The 22,275-nt window shown below is 38.8% G+C and overlaps 1 protein-coding gene across 8 annotated transcripts in view; it reads left to right on the top strand.

The window, feature by feature from the left end:
• Positions 1–22,275, top strand: part of PLD1 (phospholipase D1) — a 283,505-nt gene that overhangs the window by 92,706 nt on the left and 168,524 nt on the right. For 7 of the 8 annotated variants that reach the window (XR_011570916.1, XM_019959589.2, XM_019959595.2 and 4 more), the window contains exons 2-8: positions 8,954–9,144; positions 9,384–9,511; positions 14,088–14,233; positions 14,450–14,558; positions 15,601–15,666; positions 19,849–19,907; positions 21,001–21,093. Coding sequence is in view for 7 of the 8 variants with exons in the window: in XM_019959589.2 (XP_019815148.2) it covers positions 8,985–9,144; positions 9,384–9,511; positions 14,088–14,233; positions 14,450–14,558; positions 15,601–15,666; positions 19,849–19,907; positions 21,001–21,093 (761 nt within the window). In the remaining variant the exon portion in view is untranslated. Of the gene's footprint in view, positions 1–8,953; positions 9,164–9,383; positions 9,512–14,087; positions 14,234–14,449; positions 14,559–15,600; positions 15,667–19,848; positions 19,908–21,000; positions 21,094–22,275 lie in introns of those variants that run through there. The other variant, XM_019959575.2, reaches the window with a different exon arrangement.

The raw sequence follows: 22,275 nt of genomic DNA on the forward strand, positions 1-22,275 counted from the left end.
ATATCTATAGTTTTTTGGTCAGTATGTATCATCAAAAACAACATTGTGCTCATTAAAAAAAAAAATGTTTACTGTTCTGAGCCAGTGAAAGAAATTTTGTCTTAAAGTGATTTTAATAGAGATTAACTCTACCGTGGAAAAATGTTTATCTTGTTCATCTGTTGCTCACTCACCGAATCATTGGTGTTCTTAATCTCCCTTTGTAAGAAAAATGTTTATGTTAATATCATTTAACATAATTTATCAGCCAGAATGGAGTATGTTTCTATAAATTTATGTGCAGTTAGCTTCCTCTCCTGAAGACCCATCACAATGCTTGCATATTCTATTCTTGACCATAAAAACTTGAGTATTCATTTAACGTTGAAGGATATTATTTTTAGAAGTCTGACCACAGTTTATAGCAATGTTAGTTACCTTTCTTTTTATAAACAAGAATGTTTCCTTTGGGATCCTTACTGGATTTAAGTCAGTTTATTGGCTGTACCAAGTCTCTCACTCATCATATCTAGTAAGCTTATTAACAATCTTTGGAGTCAGGAGGGCCCCTCTTACGTTTTCTCTTCAATACAAACGTTGATATGTACATTGTGACTTATAGAGGCAGGAACAAATCTTATTTAGATATTGGCTCAGAATCATCACCTGAATACCCTTTGCATTTGGGCTAGGTTTTAATTTCCTGGTTGGGGTTCCTTAGAATGTGTTCTTTTCTTTGACATTTAGTGGTGCTCAAAGAGGACTTTTCCTTATAATAATGTACTTGCTGTAAAGTCCTAGATATAGAGAGTTGCTTGTTAATTTCAGTTTTTACATGAGGAAACTGAGTACTAAAGTCCAGGTTAGTAAGGCAAAGTCAGAGCAAACCAGGCAGCTGACTCCCATCAGATTGCTGTGTGACCCTGAGCAAGTCACTTAAGCTGTCTGTGTCCTCAGTTTCCTTGTCTATATAAAAGGATATTAGAATAGAACCGTCTCCATAGGGCTGTTGTGAGGGTAGATTGAATTAGTGCATGCAAAACGCCTGTATCACTGCCTGGCACATGGTAAGCACCATTCGAGTTTACTTTTTACTGTTACTTTTAACTTCAGCGTAAAATGAATTTCTGCAAGAGAGGAGATGGTTCAGTGGTTCATACTGGTTCTAACACTATCTGAAGCCAAGTTTCCTGGATAATAGAATCCGAGAGCAGCAAGCGAGAGAGGGAAAGAGAAGAGAGGCAGCCAAGTGTCGAAGGTGGTACATTCCTTGGCTGGCCACAGCTTCACGAAAGTTGGCCAGTGGTTTGGTCGCATAGGAGAGTTTCCACGTTGGCTGTTCAGAAGCAGTGTGCTCAGCACAGTCAGGCGAGGAGAGGGGAGTGGAGTACATCTTCCATTCTCACAGACTCTGTGGCTTGGTCCCCCATTGCCCCTTTGCCCCCTCTCCCTGCCTCCCCCAGCACACATGCACAAATTCCGAGGAAGCCAGGTTCCAGCCCCTGGTACTGTGCCTCCTCAGAAGCCTCAGAATGAAGCAGGCCTTCTGTCAGTCTAGCCAGTGGTGGGTGGAGCCAGAATGCTGGAGCTGTGATAAGTCCTGCGGGGTTGCACCATGGAGGCTGTGTGGAAGCCCTGCCCTTAGCCAGGAGGAAGTCAAGATGACTGGTGGCATTAGGAGAAGAGGTAAGAGTGGTGGTGATGGGCATCTCTAGTGAGCTAGAGGCAGAGGCCAGGGGCCACCCCCACCATTCACATCTGTGCACCCTCAGTAAGCTGCTATGGTTCCATGTCTTTGATTCTAAATGAGATTTTTTTGAGGATAAGTGATTCATGTAATGTGCCTTTAGTGCGTGGCTTAGAGTTGTTGTTATTTAGGCACTAAGTCGTATCCCACTCTTTTGTGACCCCATGGACTGTAGCCCACCAGAATCTTCTGTGCATGGGATTTCCCAGGCAAAATTACTAGTGTGGGTTGTCTTTTCCTTCCCCAGGGGATCTTCCCAACCTAGGGCTGAAACCTGTGTCTTTGGCATTCACAGATTGGTTCTTTACCACTGAGCCACCAGGGAAGCCCTTGGCTCAGAATAGGTGCTCAATACATGACTGATAATATTTTCCTATTCACTCATATTTGAAATAGACATTGGTTTCTCTTAACACTTGTATTTGGCTCTGGAAATGAAATATCAATTTGAACTCAAAGATATAACAGAAATGAACTAGAAAAAAGCTGATATCACTGCAAAGAGGGTAATATTTAATCCTAGAACGTGTCAAAAGAAATGACTGAGAAAGCCTGAGGCAGAGAACAGAGGCCATCAAAGAGGTCAAAGGATTTAGGGAAAAATTATGGGAACTGAGAAATTATTTTCCTGCTAAAACTTGCTTTTGTAAGTGTAGATTCATTTTTGTTTTTAGCTAGGGAAAAAGAAAAGAGAACGTGGTTTCCAATTTCTGTTCTGTGGACACAGGGAGTGAGATGTTTTGGCATCATTGTCTCCAATCTTGATACCTCAAGGGAGAAAAGCAGTCAGTGTTAGGCCAGATATTTATCCAAGGCTTACTATGATGTCACTGGAGTTTGAGTTTAGTACTTGAAAACACATTTATGATTTTTGCATTGCAGGGAGCATCAAATCATTTTGTACAAATCCTTGCTGTGTAAAATGTTTGGCGGGGGGGATTATGTAGTATGGATCTGCCAATTAATTTCATCAAAATGAAAACTCTTGGTATGAAACCAAGAAAGAAGGATGAATAAATGGGAAACTTCTGGGCTCTGGAGGCTTCAAGACCAGAGTAGATATGAAGCTCAAAAGGAGGATAGCGTTTGGGAAATAAACTTCCATCTCTGGGGACCATGTAAGTAATAGCAAGTCTGTCCTGTTTGCATTTTACAGAGGAGAACCCATGGAGGCTGTTAGTTGCCCAGATTACACTGATAATAAGGGAAGAATGAATTTAGGTCATCTGACCTATTCCCTACACCACTGACATTTAATTATCTGTTCAAGGTTCAAAAAACCCTCCAGTGATATTTGTGTAACCGATGTTCTCAAAAAAATTCAAAGATCTAAGTAAACATTGAGTTGGGGTTTTTTTCCGATGTTATTTTCTCAAAATATATAAATTGGAATGTAAAATATGATAATACCATTTAGTTTATTCAAAGTCAGCTAAACTCAAAAAAATTTTATCCAAGGCTTACTGTGTCACCAGAGATTGAGTTTAGTACTTGAAAACACATTTATGATTTTTGCATTTCAGGGAGCATCAAATCATTTTGTACAAATCTTTGCTGTATAATATGTTTGGGGAGGTTATGCTGCTGCTAAGTCACTTCAGTCATGTCCAACTCTGTGCGACCCCATAGACGGCAGCCCACCAGGCTCCCTCGTCCCTGGGATTCTCCAGGCAAGAACACTGGAGTGGGTTGCCATTTCCTTCTCCAGATTATGGACCTTCCCAATCAATGGGGACCTATCAATTAATTTTATCAAAATGAAAAATGGGAAAACAAGAAATTCCCATGACTCCATTTGGTTTTAAATGATCTAATTATAATTCACTTCATATTCATCTGTTGTGATTTTTGATTTAGAAATCCACTGCATTTATTTTCCTTGGTAAGCAAACATCACATATTGAAAAAAAAAATGGGGACAACTTTCTAAATTAGAAAGAGAAGCAGGAAGTAAATCACCATCATCTTCACAAAACAGAAGTTGAGATTTATTTTTATTATTACTATGCCTTTTTTCATTGTTTTATTCTAAGAGTGTGCAAAGTAAGGAGTACAAGTGTCCATCCATCCTGCCATTCCCCAGTTCCACTTCTGGCTGGTTAAGGAGCTAGACTTTGGAGTCAGACCAAGCAAGTTCAAGTCCAACTCTATCACTTCCAGCCAGGTGCCCCTGGACAAGCTGCCCATTTCTCATCTTAAAAATGGGAGTGACAATGGGACTCGGTTCCTAAGGTTGTTGTGAGGAGTCACCGAGGGCATACAATTCATCTTTTTGTATAGTGCCTGGCATGTAGTACATATTCAGCTAATATTAGCTAATGTTAATATTTATTTTAACATTAATAGTTGTAGTTAATATTATTATTCTTGTAGTTTAGCTAAGGCAATATTTATGCACGAATCTGGTAAGGAAAATATCTGTTCTCTTTGATGTTCTGCTTCCTGATCATGTTGAAAATTAAAGATCAGAAAACTCTAAATTTCTCTGATTTCACCATTAGATAAGTGTAGGTAATTATAATTAAATGTTCCCTGCAAAGATGTTTAATTCTAGTATTTAAAACCAGAAAAAAAAAAAAAAAGCAAAACCATTTACTTCCCGGATACAGACGCAAATAGAAATAAAACACAGCTGCTGTTATCACTCTAAGGGCTCCATCTCTACTTGGTACCAAAAGAGATAATGATCTTGCAGTATGTTTATAAGGAGGTAACAAAATAAATTACATTATCTCAAGTGTACACATTGAAGGCTTTATCCTGTTGCTGGTTAAAATAGGCTATAACAACTGCTCACCCACCATTATAGATTATTTCAGATGAAAGAAAATATGGGATAATAAATTATGATTTGACAGCATAGGAGTGTCAGTGGCCTTGCAGCTTGATATTAAAGAATAAAACCAGCAGTACAATTGTTGGACAAAAACTCAACACAAAGCAGCCATGCACTCAAGTGAAGGCAGTGATGGACAGATAGTTTGGTTCTTTTTCCAGTATTAAATGGTGAGATCTTCAAAAAAGCCTGAACAAACCTACAAAGCCTTTGGGTCAGCTGCATTTCCATGGAACCTTGTAAAATATTACAAACCATAAAAATAAAGACTAAGACGAAGTCGAGGAGAGTATCAGGCTATGTTGTTTCCAAAATTGTAAGGACAGTGGAGCTAATGGGATCCCTTAGAGGGGTGGTGATTCAAGCAGAAAGTATCTATTGTTACAGAAGTTCAGCTTATATAAGTGACTAATTTATAGACATTCAAGCCCATAAAATAAAATTAATAATTACAAACTTCTATAACTAAGTCCATAAGATTTCAGAGCCAGAAAAAATCTGTTTTATAAATTCAACACTGACACGACTGAAATAAGGTTAGATAGATTATTTAACTAAATAATCAAAATTTTGAATGCAAATTATTCAGGCTAGTCATAAGTACCAGGTAGGATCATTGTGGGTACTAAATAACATAACTGTGCTAAAATGGTGCTGCGGGCATAGTAAATACTTGAGGATAAAAGGTAAGAGGACTCCTTTCTGTTTCTTTTCTCACTCTTAAGCTTTTCACAGATTTATATCCGTTTTTCTTCCTTACCTGAAACATGATATGTTTTGTTAGACTGATCCAGTAACTCTGTACTATTTATCCCAATTAGCTTGCAATGTGTAAATTATTCTCTGTGTATCTTAAATTCAACATGCATTTTTAACAGCATTAACACATTAACATTTTAACATTAACATTTATTCTTTTAATATTAACACTGTCCAAAAGGAAAGTCATTTGAAGCAACCCTTATTTTCCTTTGCTGTGCTGAGAAAGTTAACTAAGTTACCCATTAGACTGTTTAATCAATGGAAAATACCTAAAGTCTTGACAGATTCACAAGTAGCAATGATATGATGTAATTTCTTACTTGTTTTTCCTTGTTTCATTTCCTCTTAAGTTTTTCATTACCTTGTATTTTAAATAAAGCAAACCCTGGCTCATTGTTGGCATTTAATAGGTGCCTGTTGAATTGAGAGGGAAGGAATTAAATGTTTTAATTATGACCAGAGGCACTGACTTCTCATATTCATATGAAAAACTACTTCAGTTAATTTCTTGGGATGGGAGAAGGGTTAAATGGATTACATTATAAGGGAGACTGAACAATTTATAGCATCTTTTATTTACACTTAAGGTTTTATTGTTAAAGGAATCCTGGAGATGAAATGGCTCAACCTCTTTAATTTATAGAGAAGGAAACCAAGGTCCTGAATTTAAATGGCTGAAGGATGCAAGAGGAATTCATTTATTTTTCTTTACATTTGAGTCAGCTTCTAAAGGGACTTGCTCAAGGGCACTGATTTTCTAAAACTTCCATCTATTTTAGGGGCACTTACGCATCTACAAAAAAATATACAAAAGATAAAGACTATGGTTAAGAACATCAGCTTTTGGGTCAGAGAGACCTGGTTTCAAATTCCTTCTCCATCTCTTACTGGTTATATGACCTTGGACAGATTGTCCTAAGTAATCATCAAATTATGCAATCTCTCCATGCTTCTCCATATTTCCTTGTCAATAAAGAAAGAATGACAAACCCTTGTCCTCTTCAAAGTGGAAATAACAAACCTTCATAGACTTATTATTGATGATAAATATGATAAGGTATATAAAAGATTATCACCAAGCCAGGTGATGGTAAGTAATCAGTATACATCAACTATTATTATAACATGAATTAGAAGTGGGAAAGTTGAAGGGAAGTGATAGAGACAAAGATAGTCCTGAATTTTGTTAGCAGTGGGCCACTAGTGGGCTCCAGGCTTCTTACAGCCAACATGGAGGAGCAGACTTAGACATATTGAGTCTGTTTATCTGGTCAAATCAGAACCTCCCTCCTCTACTCCTTTCTTTGTATTTTTATACAATTTCTCTTTCTACCAAACATATCAGTATAGGCTTTAGAGACTTGCTGAGTAACAGTAAGGGCTCCCCTAGTCTGCCCAAGACTCTATCTTAGCATTTTTCACAAAGCCTTCCTCTGCTCCCCACCCCACACTTCTTAATAGCTCCTGAAGGAGAGAATCCACCTAAGTGTCTTCCACTTAGCACATGCCATTCTCAGGAAGGCCAAGACTGTGGGGGAGGCCAGGGATGGATTTGAGGCCATGTAACTTATTTCTCTCATCTGCTTTAGAAACTCCTTCCTCCCAGGAACCAGCCTTGTTCATCTTTACATATTCACTCACTCCATCTCACAGTGAGTAGGTGGTGACCAGTCTTATTCATCTTTACATATTCACTCCATGTCACGATGAGTAAGTGGTGGATACTCAGTAAATGTTTGTGATTTGCAGTAATAAATGCACATATGTGGAGGAGTTACTGGTATGGAAGCCCTCCTATTTTTGAGTGTGGTCTGGAGAGATTTATTACAACCAATATGGATTTTTCACCCAACTCCAACAACAGCACTCACAGCTGAAATCTCAGTATTTTAAATGAAAAATAAAATCTCTATGAACTCTTCTTCCCTGGGTACTGATGTGCAATGACCTGTGTTATTAAATGTCAGAATGAAATAGAACCAGTTTTCTTAAAAAGAGAGAAGTGTAATTCTTGCATTTCTGGTATCTTTCAGAAAAGGTACACTAATTGGTTACCTTCCAGGACACGTATATCACTGTAACTCACGTAACTGCTGCTGCTGCTGCTAAGTCGCTTCAGTCGTACAGTCCAACTCTGTGCGACCCCAGAGACAGCAGCCCACCAGGCTCCCCCGTCCCTGGGATTCTCCAGGCAAGAACACTGGAGTGGGTTGCCATTTCCTTCTCCAATGCATGAAAGTGAAAAGTGAAAGTGAAGTTGCTCAGTCGTGTCCGACTCCTAGCAACTCCATGGACTGCAGCCTACCAAGCTCCTCCGTCCATGGGATTTTCCAGGCAAGAGTATTGGAGTGGGGTGCCATTGCCTTCTCCAACTCACGTAAAGTCAGGGCCAAACCTCATATCTTAAAAAAATAGAAGACACTCTGCTTGGGATGACTCTTTGTGACTCCATGGACTGTAGACCTCGAGGCTCCTCTGTCCATGAAATTCTCCAGGCAAGAATAGTGGAGTGGATTGCCATTCTTTTCTCCAGGGGATCTTCCTGACCCAGGGATCAAACCTGGGTCTCCTGCATTGCAGGCAAATTCTTTACTGTCTGAGCCACCCTAGAAGCCCTCTATCACCTATAGGGGAAATGTATTGATAGAAAGGTTATACTACATAAAAATACTTTTAAAATCTGTATATTGAAATTATTGTAAAATACCCTAAATTTTCTGTAGAAAATATTTAAAGTTAGTTATTTTGATGATATTCTTTTATGTTTTTGTTAGAGTCAAGAATCAATTCCTTTTCACTGAGAAAACGATTTCCAAATCCATCTATCTTGAGTCTCTCCTTACTAACCACATTTAATAAAATTGGATGAAAGATAATACTGGCACTTATTCAATGTGGTGTTTCTTTTTCTTGCTTGCTTACTTACTTGGTATACAATATAGTATCTCACTCCAATTTAAATTACAAGCTAGGAATACTTTAAATGTTAAACTGGAAAATAAATTTAAAGGTTGTTTGAGGTAATTGGGGCTTACATAGAGCTAGTGGACTTGTTTCCATATGCTATATGTAAGCCTGGATTCAAATACTAGAATAGGGCTTAGGGTTTTTTTGTTTGTTTGTTTTAAATAAATTTCTATTGGAGTATAGTTGATTTACAATGATGTGTTAGTTTTTGCTGTATAGCAAAGTGAATCAGTTATACATATACATATATCCACTCTTACTTTCAGATTCAGTCCCCATATAGGTCATTACAGAGTATTGAGTAGAGTTCCCTGTGCTATACCGTAGGTCGTTATTAATTATCTATTTTATGTATCGTAGTGTGTATATGTCAATCCCAATCTCCCAATTTATCCCTCCCTGTCCCCTTTCTCCCTTGGTAACAATAAGTTTTTCTGTATCTGTGGCTGTATTTCTGTTTTGTAAATATGTTCATTTGTGCCATTTTTTTTAGATTCCACATATAAGGAATATCATATGATATTTGCCTTTTTCTGTCTGACTTACTTCACTCAGTATGACAATCTCTAGGTCCATCCATGTCGCTGCAAACAGCATTATTTCATTCTCTTTTAAAATTTGACCACAATAGTAAGTCTGGTAACTCTTTTCTTCTTTCCCAGCCCCTTTGCTTTTACTCTGTCTCAAGCCAACATGTCACTGAAAAATGAGCCAAGAGTAAATACCTCTGCACTGCAGAAAATCGCTGCTGACATGAGTAATTTGATAGAAAATCTGGATACGCGAGAGCTCCACTTTGAGGGAGAGGAGGTGGACTGCGATGTGTCTCCCAGCGATCCCAGGACACAGGAAGGTAAAGACTGATGATCTGAGTGAGTAGAAAGTTTATCATGGTTTCTTGGCAGAACACAGATTTGAAATAACGAGCAAGTGATTGATCATCCTTGCTCATGTCACAGCACTGAGCTGAGTTTCACTACTGTTTTCTTGTTGTAGCACATTATGATTCTTAAAAAAGATGCCGGTAACAGGCAAGTGATGCTAGTATCATTGTATTCTTATGACAATTTTATTTACTTTTTTATTTTTTAGTGTATATCCCTTTCTCTGCTGTTTATAAGACTCAAGGATTTAAGGAGCCTAATATACAGACGTATCTCTCCGGCTGCCCAATAAAAGTTCAAGTTCTGGAAGTGGAGCGCTTTACATCTACAAAACGGGTCAGAGCGTATATGGACTCAACTTGTATTCATCAATATTTATGACTTAACACACTGACTTTCATTTGCCTTCCTTCTGGCTATGACTATGTCTTTAACTTTCAGTTTGTCTTTATGTTTATGACTTCTGAGTCCTCTTCACCTCAGATTTTTGCATCCTTCTCATTTAGCCTTTATTCTTGTATGCCTCTTCCCCCATTCTGGAAAAAAAATTTTTTTAAGGTAATTAAGACAGTTTACAACTATAATACACTGCAAAGTGCCTTTCCTACTCTTCCTGTCTCCCCAGTTTTCTGTTCAGTGTGGACTCGGGGGGCATTGCTATTCCACCTAGAATGCCAGTTATAAACCAAGGAAAAGTTTAGCTTTCTTAATACTTGTTCAGTAAGAAAATAATAATGCTACCTGACTCTCAAAAGGAAAACATCTGGGAGGCTGCACGGTCAGTGCCTTTGCCCAGAAGTGGTGCTGAGAGATTTCTTTGCACGTACTCTGCCACTCTGGCTTGTTCCTTACACCACCCCTTAAGCTTCATTCATGTGCTTTCTCTTTAAGCTTTGGAAAGGCATTGGGAGTAGAATGTTTTCAACAAGGAAACCTGAACCTCTTGAAGAGGACTGGGCTAGGAGATGCTGTTAGGGTAGTTGTGTTTGCTGTATTCCTGACTGGGTTGCACACTTGTTAGGTCTGAGCGTAGAGAACATTGCTGCAGGCTGGTGGCCTTTGTCCCTTCCGGCTAAGCTCTGACTGGCAGAATAAAGCTGTCATTGACTTCTGCCTCTGGGGAAGTGGGGAATAACCTTTCTGCCTGGGGCAGACTCTGGAGGGTGGCCTGTGCTGCCTGCGTTTTGGTGGTTTTGCCTGTTGCTCTGACCTGAGCTTTTCCTGGTAGCTCAGACGGTAAAGAGTCTCCTTGCAATGCGGGAGACCCAGGTTCAAGCCCTGGGTCGGGAAGATCCTTTGGAGAAGGAAATGGCAACTCACTCCAGTATTCTTGCCTGGACAATCCCATGGATAGAAGCACCTGGCAGGCAACAGTCCGTGGGGTCACAAAGAGTCAGATACAACTGAGTGACTTCACTTTCACTTTCTGTCCTGACCTACCTGTGCGTATCCTAACCTCTAGTTTACAGCCACCTCGGTGTCCAGCTTTCCTTCAGCATCTTCCTATGAGCTGGGTCCTTATCTTTGATACACCACTGAACACAGCCTACCAAGAAATGTCTCTAAGATGATTTGCCTTATATCACCTACCAGCATTTAGATTGAGAGGTGATAACTTGTGGAGGTTAAATGCACAGATTACAGAGCCAAACCATGTGGTTTAATTCCTGTCTTTGTATTGTGACCCCCAGCCAGTTACTTAACATCTCTGTGTTTGAGTTTCCTCCTCTGAATAATGGGTATAATAGTACATATTTTATAGGTTTGTTATGAGGATTTAATAATAATAATAATAAATGGTATTGTATAATGTGGACTTCCCTGGTGACTCAGATGGTAAAGAATTGGCCTGCAATGCAGGAAATGTGTTCAATCCCTGGGTTGGGAAGATCCCTTGGAGAAAGGAGTGGCTATTTAATAATAATAATAATATATGGTATTGTATAATACCAGAATATAATATATTGTATTATACAAGTATATACTATATAATACTGTGTATTATTATTACTACGTATATCCTAACATTATTCATGAAGATAAATATTCAAGCCACCAAACCAGGACTTCTCTTTGCTCATACTTTTCTGTTAGTAAAATAAGTTTAGTTCTATTCTTTTTTTATATATATTAAAATTTTTATTTTGGATCCTAATTTTTAAGTATAATTGATTTCCAATATTATATTAATTTCACACTTCAGTTCAGTCACTCAGTCGTGTCCAACTCTTTGTGACCCCATGGACTGCAGCATGCCAGGCTTCCCTGTCCTTCACCAGCTCCCGGAAATTGCTCAAATTCATGTCCATCGCATTGGTGATGCCATCTACCCATTTTATCTGCTGTCATCCCCTCTCCTCCTGCCTTCAATCTTTCCCCCATCAGGGTCTTTTCCAGTGAGTCAGTTCTTCACATCAGGTGGCCAAAGTTTTGGAGTTTCAGCTTCAGCACCAGTCCTTCCAATGAATATGCAGAACTGACTTCCTTTGGGATTGACTGGTTTGATCTCCTTGAAGTCCAAGAGACTCTCAAGAGTTAATTGATTTCATATTTTGTTTTAAATCTTGGTCTGTGTAGGAAAAGCTAAGGATCCTCCTTGTCCTACTTAGTGTTTAGTTTACTAGGAAATATGAACTGACTCCGTGTAGTTTGAATGTCATTCCAGGTAAATAAAAATAACACCTTTCTATGACTGAATCTGTTCTGTGTGCCAGCTCATGGTAGGCGCTTCTCTGTTCACTCTCATGACAGCCCCCTAAGGACAGACACTACTACCCACCCTCCCCAGCAGGAGGTCTCCCACGTGTCCCTCCTGTTCCTCCTCCTTCCCTTTGCTCCGCCTCTCGAGACTCCCCTGCCCTTGTCCTCTGGCAGGGCTCCGGCTATGGATAGCCCAGACCCAGTTCACTCTGGGTTGGATGCATCCCTTGACCAAGGCACCTCCCCCCTACCCAAGGTAGCCTTTTTAAGTGGCCCTCTCCTTCCTGCTCCAGCACCTGGTCCTACCCTTTGTCCCTTCAGAATGAAGTGTGCCCTCCTGAGTCCTAGGTTACTGTCCAGATTTCCCTCCTCTTATCACACCTTCATGGGCAGTCCCTTTATTACAACTTCTCACACTGTTCCAATTCGAAAGCATTCCAGTAATTCTGCTGAGATATTATCTGACCGAAGTGATGCTTGGTTAAGGCTTCATAGCTAGTACGGCTGCACCAGGCAATTTCAGACCTTTAGATGCTTCAAAAAGGATGGGACAGGCTGTTGCCATTGCCCCACACTGTCTTAGAATTGCTAAGAATTGTCCAGAATTCTCGCTTTATGTGTGAGGGATAGAACTTGACATTTGTAATGTTTTTAAGTATTCAGTTTTGTTAGATTGGGAAATATAATCCTAGAATATGTGGCAGCTTGCATAAATTGTATAATTGTTCTCATTTATTTGACTCATCTTAAATTGAGCATTTTTCACTCAAATGCAGAGTTTCTGGTCACTCTGAGTTCTCCTGCATCCTTCTTTGTGAAACACGATGCGGCATGATGCCTATAATGTTGGTCAAGGTGAAAGGCAGCATATAATATTAGACCCCAGAACTAGGTCCTTTTAACTTCTGGCTATAGTCATCGTCACGGATCCCAACTGGAGGCAAAGCAGGAAATAGAATTGAATGTTTGCAGTGATATGTTTGGATTCTAGACCTAAAAGCACAAGTTACATTGATTCTGGGCTCATTTTTTTTTTAATTAATTTATTTTTTGGCCACACAGTAGGGCAGTGGGATCTTAGTTCCCTAGCCAGGAGTCAAATTTGCTCCCCATGCATTAGAAGCACAAAGTCTTAACCACTGGAGCACCAGGGAAGTCCCCTCAGGCTCATTTTTTAATACTACAGTTATACAGAGTGGTCATGCTTTAGAAGTTTGCAGAATATACCAAACATTGGTGATGAATAGCACCAGGCCTGGTCGCCCATCGGGTTACTGATACCAAAGCCTGGATAAACTAGCAAAGGAGGAGACATTTACTGTTTTTTGCCCCAGCACCTGTCAACACGTATGGGGCCTGGATCTCCCAGGAGGGGCCAGTGTCCTCTAGGTGGTCCAGTGTCCATCACCCTCCCCTACTCCCCACACACCATGGGAACTGTCAAGATCTTCTGTGCTTTATAAATCTCTCTCCATCTGCTGACACTTTTTGCTTTATCAAAACTTTAATCCCTCAGGTCTGTTAGTGCTTCCGATTGAATCACTAGTCACCAAGATATATTTGCATTTTAAGAAGAAATATTTTTAAAATATTAAGTGGAAATTCATCCTAGTTAAGTAGTTGGGGAAATATTTTGTGTGTAGGAAGATCATTTGTCCTTTTCCTTCTAATCATCCTGTACCTTCCTAGTCACTGGTGTAGCTAAAGGACAGAGAGCTATTGTAGACCAGGATGGACCTCTCAAGGCATTTCAGAAGGAGAGGGCATTGGTGTCATTTGTGAAGAGCAAAACTGCACTAAGATTGTGCTCCACAATGGAACTCATTTCCTTCAGCTTCACTCTCACCCCCTGCATTGTCTGTTCACTGCTTGGACAATCTCGTGATGGCTAATTAGGGTTTTCATTCATTGTCTCTTTTACCTGGCTTCTTGTTTCAGAAGTATGTCTGTGTGTCTTTGTATTTAGAACAATAAGATTTGTGGAGGTTTGCCTTTGATATAAGTCAGAGTTTGTCTTGCATATATCATAAGATGAATAGTTAAGAGAATATTACTTCTGTAATCAGTCATTTTTAAAAAACATTTTGCTTCCTTACACAAAATAAGTAAGCTGGATTTAAAGATACTTCCACATTACTTTTTAATTAACTATTGTACACAGAGAGATATTGTTGTTATCTAAAATATCAACCATTTTTATTTACCGCTATAGGTACCAAGCATCAATCTTTACACTATTGAATTAACACATGGGGAATTTAAATGGCAAGTGAAGAGGAAGTTCAAGCACTTTCAAGAATTTCACAGAGAACTGCTCAAGTACAAAGCCTTTATCCGAATCCCCATTCCCACCAGAAGGTAACCCAGAATTGACTATAACGTTATCCCAGTATATGGGTTGGATAGAAAGAATATTTCGGTTCATATTATTGGTTAACTAGTCCATTGTTGCTAGATATTTCTTTTTATTAAATAGACTCTTCTAAAAATAAACCATCTCATGAAAAATACTATGAGAGTCATGGTTCAAAGAATAATAAATATTTACATTGCGTGTGTGTGTGTGCATTTTAGACACACGTTTAGAAGACAAAATGTCAAAGAAGAGCCTCGAGAGATGCCAGCTTTGCCCCGCACATCTGAAAACATGATCCAACAAGAAGAACAGTTCTTCAGTAGAAGGGTAAGTCCCTTCGCTCTTCTGTTGTTCTGAGCAAACTGCCGCACTGTAGAAAGATGGCATTGACTGACGGCTGAGGTGGGCCTTGATGCAACTTCTCTTACCCACTGATCCATCACCTAGGCTGGTTTACCTCTCGGGAACTAATTAGGGAAGGCTTCTTCCCCAAGCCACTCTGGCCCTGGGGAGCTTGCATTCCCCCAAGAAGGAAGAGGGTTCTGAGGGAGCTGCACTCCCTACAGGAAACTTTTGGGTTTCATTGTGAGTCAAGATTGAGCTCATAGTTGAGGGCTTTGAGATCTACTCTTTTAAAATCATCTATTTCCATATATTTGCTTCAGAATCTATAGTGGCTTATCCTAAATATATGTAAAATCTCATTCCAAGACCATAGATGGAGCAGTGAGGGTCTGGGAAGAGTAGGACAGAGTACAGACACCTCGGGACAGGGGACACTTCTGCCCACTCGGTTTCAGTGATATGGTGCTGCCTAGGGCAGAAGAGTAATTTGTTTCTAAATTTAATTAACAATTAAGTGTCAGTGTTGGGGGCTTCCCTGGTGGCTCGGTCATAAGGAATATTCCTGCTAACGCAGGAAACATGGGTTCAATCCCTGATCTGGGAAGATCTCACATGCCTCAGAGCAACTAAGCCTGTGTGCCACAACTACTGAGCCTGTGCTCTAGAGCTTGGGGCCTGCAACTGCTGAAGCCCATGTGCCCTCGAGTCTGTGCTCCGCAACAAGAGAAGCCACTGTGATGAGCCCTCGCTTGCCACAGCTAGAGAAAACCCCAGGCAGCAACAAAGACCCAGCACAGCCAAAAATAAAATAAATAAAAATTATTTTTTTAAATGTCAGTTTTTTTTGGTAATCTGGAACTTTTATGCTTTGAAAGAGACGTGTTCAATGTTCCTTGTCCAGTGATAACATTAAGGAATAATTGAATGACTTACTGAAGATGGGAGGATCATGCCATTGTCATTAACTGCTTACATTTTCCTTTAAGTATGATGGTATCTTTAATCTGAAATATATGTATTACAGAAACAGCTGGAAGATTACTTGACAAAGTTACTAAAAATGCCCATGTATAGAAACTATCATGCAACAGTAAGTACTTTTCAGTGATTTAATTTCTGAAGTAATTTTATAAAATTGTAAAGTGTCGGCTACATTTTAGATCATTTTATTAACACAAGTGCTTGTATCCACTTCTGCATTATTCTTTAAGTTAAACTAAACTAAATAAAATGAATACAAAATTGATTTTATTGTATAGCATGGGGACCTATCGTCAGTTTCCTGTGATAAAGCATAATGGAAAAGAATATTTTAAAAAAGAATGTCTATATGTATACTACTGAATCACTTTGCTGTACAGCAGAGATTGGCATGACATTGTAAATCAACTATACTTCAACAAAAAAGTAAAATTAAAAAAATAGGAAAACAAAATTGATTTGACAGCCAGGATCCAGTTTAGGGTGATGCTATTTTTAAAATATCAACTATGATAGTTAATATAACAATAAATTTAAATGAACTTGAAATACTACTAAAGATTATCTAGAAATGCTACTAGATTATCTAGAAATCAACCTTCTTCACTCCTCAGGCTTTCAGAGGAGAAAATGTCAAAATGCATTTCTAACACTGAAGAAAAAAAACATTGAGTAGTAAGTCAGAGAAGGCAATGGCACCCCACTCCAGTACTCTTGCCTGGAAAATCCATGGACAGAGGAGCCTGGTAGGCTGCAGTCCATGGGGTCGCTAAGAGTCGGGAACGACTGAATGACTTCACTTTCACTTTTCACTTTAATGCATTGGAGAAGGAAATGGCAACCCACTCCAGTGTTCTTGCCTGGAGAATCCCAGGGACGGTGGAGCCTGATGGGCTGCCGTCTCTGGGGTTGCATAGAGTCAGACACGACTGAAGTGACTTAGCAGCAGCAGCAGCAGTAAGTGATGAAGACAGTTGAACAGAGTTGAATACCCAAAGATTGTACTGTAATTACCATCTGACTGGCCTGTGATGCCTGTAACAGGCCTGTCTTTTCATGTGAAAGTGAGAAGCATGGGAAACGCTAAGGAGAGGAAAAACTCGAGAATTCTGAGAAAAGAGAGGAGAGGTGGTGGGGCTTAGAAACAACTGCAGAGGTTATGTTTGGGAGGCACTTAACTGGCAAGCAGGAGGAAGTGGGCTTTACAGAAGGCATCAGAAAACAATGAGCTCTGCCTTCAGAGGCCCTTGAAGGTGGGGTTAGGTATTTAAAGGGTTAGCTTCAGTTATCCAAAGGTTCAGATCATTGAGAGGGCACTGGATTGTTAGAGTTTGCACCTGTGTATGTAAAACTGTACTACTGTGGAGCGTGACCATGTGTATATGGTATATATGCAGAATTTCAGAGTAGGTGCAGGTATGATCCGGCCTCTGGTTTAGAGAATGGCATGAACAGGTGAACAGAAAGAGTGAAGCCCTCTGTATTTAGGAAAGGAAGCAAGAGTGCCTTGACTCTCCGGAGTTTTCTTGCTGCCCTATAGATGCCTGCCTCTGTTATTTGGAGACGGGCAGGGCATGCACCCAGCTGGTCCCCTTTACACACAAATGACCTGGGACTGGAAAACCTTCTGCAGCAGCGTACACTGTGACATTTGATGGTCTTAGAGGAGCTTCTGTGGTTTCACAATCCTGAAGAAGAGTTTTCCCAGGGAAGCCAGCAATTTGGGTTCAACCAGAGACTCTCAAGAGAAGGCTGATGGGAAATATTTCTTCCCTTCTAGAACTCAGGAATGTGCTTCTTTGAAAAAACATAATGAATAAGAATGTTACTTCTATTATTACTAAAAATGGGAGTCTAATGTTGATTTTTAAATGTTTGCTGCTACTGCTGCTAAGTCGCTTCAGTTGTGTCCAACTCTGTGCGACCCCATAGACGGCAGCCCACCAGGCTCCCCCATCCCTGGGATTCTCCAGGCAATTTAAATGTTTACTTGTATTCAAATGTTCATATTAACTTCCTTTCCAATCATAAAAATCTTTTAAAAGCTGAGCCATGTTGTATTTAGATAGTCCAGAGTGTCTTCTAAACATTTCCTTTGGAAAGGGAAACCTAGTTACAACTGATAAAAAAAAATGAGAAGTAACATATATTTATTCAATTTTGTTTTTTGGCCATGCCTCATGGCTTGCAGGACCTTAGTTCCCCTACGAGGAATTGAATCCAGGGCCCCAACAGTGAAAGCACCAAGTCCTAAACACTGGACTGCCAGGGAACTCCCTCATTTTTAAGGGCTACTTAGATTATTCTCCCCAGTAGCAGTATTCTCCAAAAGGCTTCAAGCATAGGATCTGTCTGAACATTATTTTCCTCTCACACTAATGATAATCTGACTTGGAGACTAGCTTGCAGGGCTCTGCCTGATACTTGTGAAATTAGATTGGCATCCGTGTGTCTCTTTTGATAATTGTGAGACATATTCAAATTTCTGTCTGCAAAAAGCATATAGAAGTATTAAAATCATTTTAATATAATCATATATAATTAATTTATATTTTTACAAGCCCCAGAAATTTTGAGATATTATTATCTCCTGGGTTTGTTGCTTGTCCTTTGGCATGGGAACCCTTTGGTCCCCTATTTTCCTAGAATTTAAATTTAACAAGTTCCTTTGGAAAGACAAAGGATATTGATTAGTACATTATTTAGAGATCAATAGCCCAATGGAATATTGTCAGACTAAATTAATCATTAAATTCTTATTCCTGAGATTTGCTTGCTCAAGTTGAGAATGGAATTTTTATCACTGAAGAGGCATTGAGACATCTGGACAATACAATGTTTGTTAAATTTCAAATTGTATTATTTAGGTTTGTTTCTAAATTGACCTGGTCACATTTGTTTTCAATCCCATAAATCTATATTAGGATATTTATTGCCAAGGATTTTTTCCCTATATAATAGCACTAGTTCTTTATTCAAATTTCTCTTTAGTAAAACATTAGGATAAATTTGAATTTTTTTTCTTAATACACAGCTTTAAATTTTCCACATTGCTAATGTGTGTTTTTTTATTTAGATGAAATTCTCTACATTTAGCAACTTTTGTATGATATTCTGAAGTTGCTGTTTCTGAATTATTTCAAATAATATTCCTGTTGTCAATGATTTGATAATAGCTATATGTGCATAAGAAAATATCCAAGTATTAGATGAATGGTTTCCCTGATTTTTGCTTTTCATTTCCTATTCTTCTGTTCAGCTAGTCTCTGACTTTGCATAAATTAGTTACACCTCTGGAGAAGTTTCTTCCAGTATAAACTAGGATTAGTATTTTTCTCTCTGCTCCCTAGAGATAAAATGAGAAATTCTGGCTTAGGATTTCAAGACATTTCGAATTCTATGGCTTAAAGTCTGTAATATCATTTCTAATAACCTATGTATTTCTATATTTTCCAATTAGAATACATTTCCACAAATCAGAATTTTTAAATGTATGGTATCGAATCACCATGTTTGATATAAGAAATAAAATATAAAGACCTTGACTTTCAAAATCCTTATAAAAAGTGCTATGTGAGAATATGTTTGATCTGAAGTTTTTAAAGATATTTAAATCCTTTTGAATTTTAAAAACTTCTTCCAATCACCCTAAGAAAGAAAATCAATTGGACCTCACAGTACTGACAGCTTTGAGAGATGTGTAATTTTTTCTTACAAGGTTAATATTAGGCAGTCACAATCACATAAACAAAACTTCAAAGGAAAATTGTTATAGTTCATTTTATTAATCCCATTTATAAGCCCAGATCAAACGCCATTTCCTCTGTGATGTCCCATTAGTTAGGAAGCAGTCATCCTCTCCCTGTATCTCTATTAATAAATACTTTCACATGTAACTGTTACGGTTCTTCCCACAGAACTTGATTGATGTGGAGTGTGTTCTGTGTCTGGTCTCTCCTCTGCCTCCTAATGCCAGGAGTGTATCTTTTTGTCTTTGATTTTCTATTAAGCCTGTTATTGACATGGTCTGCTATTGTTGGCAGGTCTCACCATGACCTTCTTGAGCATTTTGTCTCTACATCTTAGAACACACGTCACTATCTTGATTGTGTTTTAATTGTGTATATCCTTCTAAAAAATACTTTTTCAGGGCAATGCCATTGTGATCTGTATAATCTGTAGAGTACCCCAGATGTGCTTATACATGGAGGTACATAATATTTTTTGAATGCTTGAATTTTTCCTCTTCTTTTTTTGCTTTCTAACATATGGATTTTGGGCCTCTTTTCAGACAGAATTTCTTGATATAAGCCAGCTGTCTTTCATCCATGATTTGGGACCAAAGGGCATGTAAGTTTCAGTATTGATCTCTAAGGAGGAGTACGAAAAGTTGATGAGCATTGTAGCTTTTGATTTATTGGTGTACCAGGGTGATGGAGCTCCCCTGGCTTCACTGTTTTCTTCCCAGCAGAGTCAAAGCAACTGAGGGACCTATTTATACAAAACAGAATATCTTGCTACATTAAACAAAGGTGCCAACTGCTCCACACTCCTTCTCCTCTTACCCCACAGTAGTGGGTGTTTACAGAGATAACAAATATGATGTGTGCGAGAATGCATTAAAAATCAAATATACGAGATCCCTTCTTTATCACATATAAAAGTTAGCTATTTACCATTTATTTTATTGACTAAAAGTAATGCTGTGTAAAATGTATGTTATGTAACAAGATTGAAATTTACTTAATGATTATCTTCTGATGGGCTACAGTCCATGGGGTAGCAAAGAGCTGGCCACAACTGAGCGACTGAGTACATCCTTCATGATATGAGAGCTTACAAAGAGTTTAACTTTTCTAGTCAAGAACATTGTTGGTAGTTCTTTTAATATTTTTTTTGTTTGGTTGGTTGGCCATTATTATTGTTTTTTCTTTTCACATCTTTCAGAGTTAGGATATTTCTCCTTCTGAAGTAATAGCTTTGCTTTACTTCTTTGACATGAGTTGGTCCTAGAACTGTAGGTGAAGGGATGCAGAAATACCCTGGAATCTGTGGATGAGCATTCTCAATGATCTCCATAGCAGATGAACCTCCCCCGTGCCGGCATTTGGCAACATGCGGGGTCTTTTTCAGGCTGTCATGGTGGCTGGGAGAATGCTCAGCATTTAGAGCCAGAAGCCGGGATGCTTAGGTCCTGCTGTGTGTGCAGTATGCTGTCCCCTGCGCCAACAGGCCTACATCCACCAGGTGCTTTTAAAGACTGGCTTGGAGTTCTGAGCCTAGTAAACATAGCAGTGATCTATTTGACAGTGCAAGCAGAAAATGTAGAGCGGTAGGGCATGGAAGAACAGAACAGTTTATTTAGTTCCCAGTTATGAGGCTATATCAGCTAAGTGTGAGCTGGAAGTTTAAAGATGTTGGGTTAACTCGATGTCTCTTTCAGAGAAGGTATGATAATGAAAAGATCCGGAGGACACAGAATACCAGGCCTGAATTGCTGTGGCCAGGGAAGAGCCTGCTATCGGTGGGCAAAAAGGTGAGACTTGAGAGTTTGTGTGTTTGTCTTAATAAACTGAGTATTGGGGGAGTTTTTATATTCTAGTTTTCAATTATAAATCTTTGAAAGTCATGGCAGAGCAAATGTTAAATTATTTTTAAGTTCCAGGTTTCAGCTCTATTTAAATACTCTACTCAAAATTGCATTTGTAGGCAGAGTATGCCAATTACATAGATAAAAACCCAATGGGCCATAGGATTCAAAAATTGGTCAGCCAGGGAACATAGACAGTGGCCAATTAGCACCAGTCATTATGCTTAACATCAATAGTCATTAGGGGAAGATAAATCAAAACCACAGTAATCTACGACTCCATAGCCACCAGGATGGCTGTGATAAGCAAACTGGACAATAGCAAGTGTTGTCAAGGCTGTAGAAAAATTAGAACCTTCATATTGCTGGTGCATCATGTAAAATGATACAGCCAGTTTGGAAAACAGGGTGGCAGTTCCTCAAAATGTTAAACATACAGTTACCACATACCCCAGATATTTCCAAACAGAACTGAACAAATATATCTCCATTAAAACTTATTCATGAATGTTCATAGCAGCATTATTCAGAGTAGCCAAAAAGTGTAAAAAGCCCAAATGTCCATCCCCTGATGAGTGGTTAACCAAAATATGCTACAGCCCTAAGATGGAATATTATTTGGCCACAAAAAGAATGAAGAATACTAAAGGGTGTGGGATTTCTCTTCTGGAAAATATCTGGAATTAGATGACCATGATGGTTGCAAAATTTGTGAATACATTAAAACCACTAAATTGTACATTTTCAAGGGGTGAATTATATGGGTTTTAAATTATATTTGAATATTTTTTAATTTTAATGAAAAAAAGAAATGAAAGACTGATAAATGTTGTAATACGAATTAACCTTGGAAACATTACACTAAGTGAAAAAGAAACAGCTACAGAAGGTTACATATTATATGATTCCATTTGCATGAAAGGTTTAGAATAAGTAAATCTGTAGAAACAAAGTACATTCATGGTTTCCAAGGGCTGTGGCACAAGGGGAATGGGGAGTTACTACTACTGGGTGTAGAATTCTTTTTTTTTAAATTAATTTATTTGTTTTAATCAGAGGCTAATTACTTTACAATATTGTAGTGGTTCTTGCCATACATTAATGTGAATCAGCCACGGGTGTACACGT

Source organism: Bos indicus, chromosome 1 (genome assembly GCF_029378745.1).
Source record: "Bos indicus isolate NIAB-ARS_2022 breed Sahiwal x Tharparkar chromosome 1, NIAB-ARS_B.indTharparkar_mat_pri_1.0, whole genome shotgun sequence".
Classification (NCBI taxonomy): Eukaryota; Metazoa; Chordata; class Mammalia; order Artiodactyla; family Bovidae; genus Bos; species Bos indicus.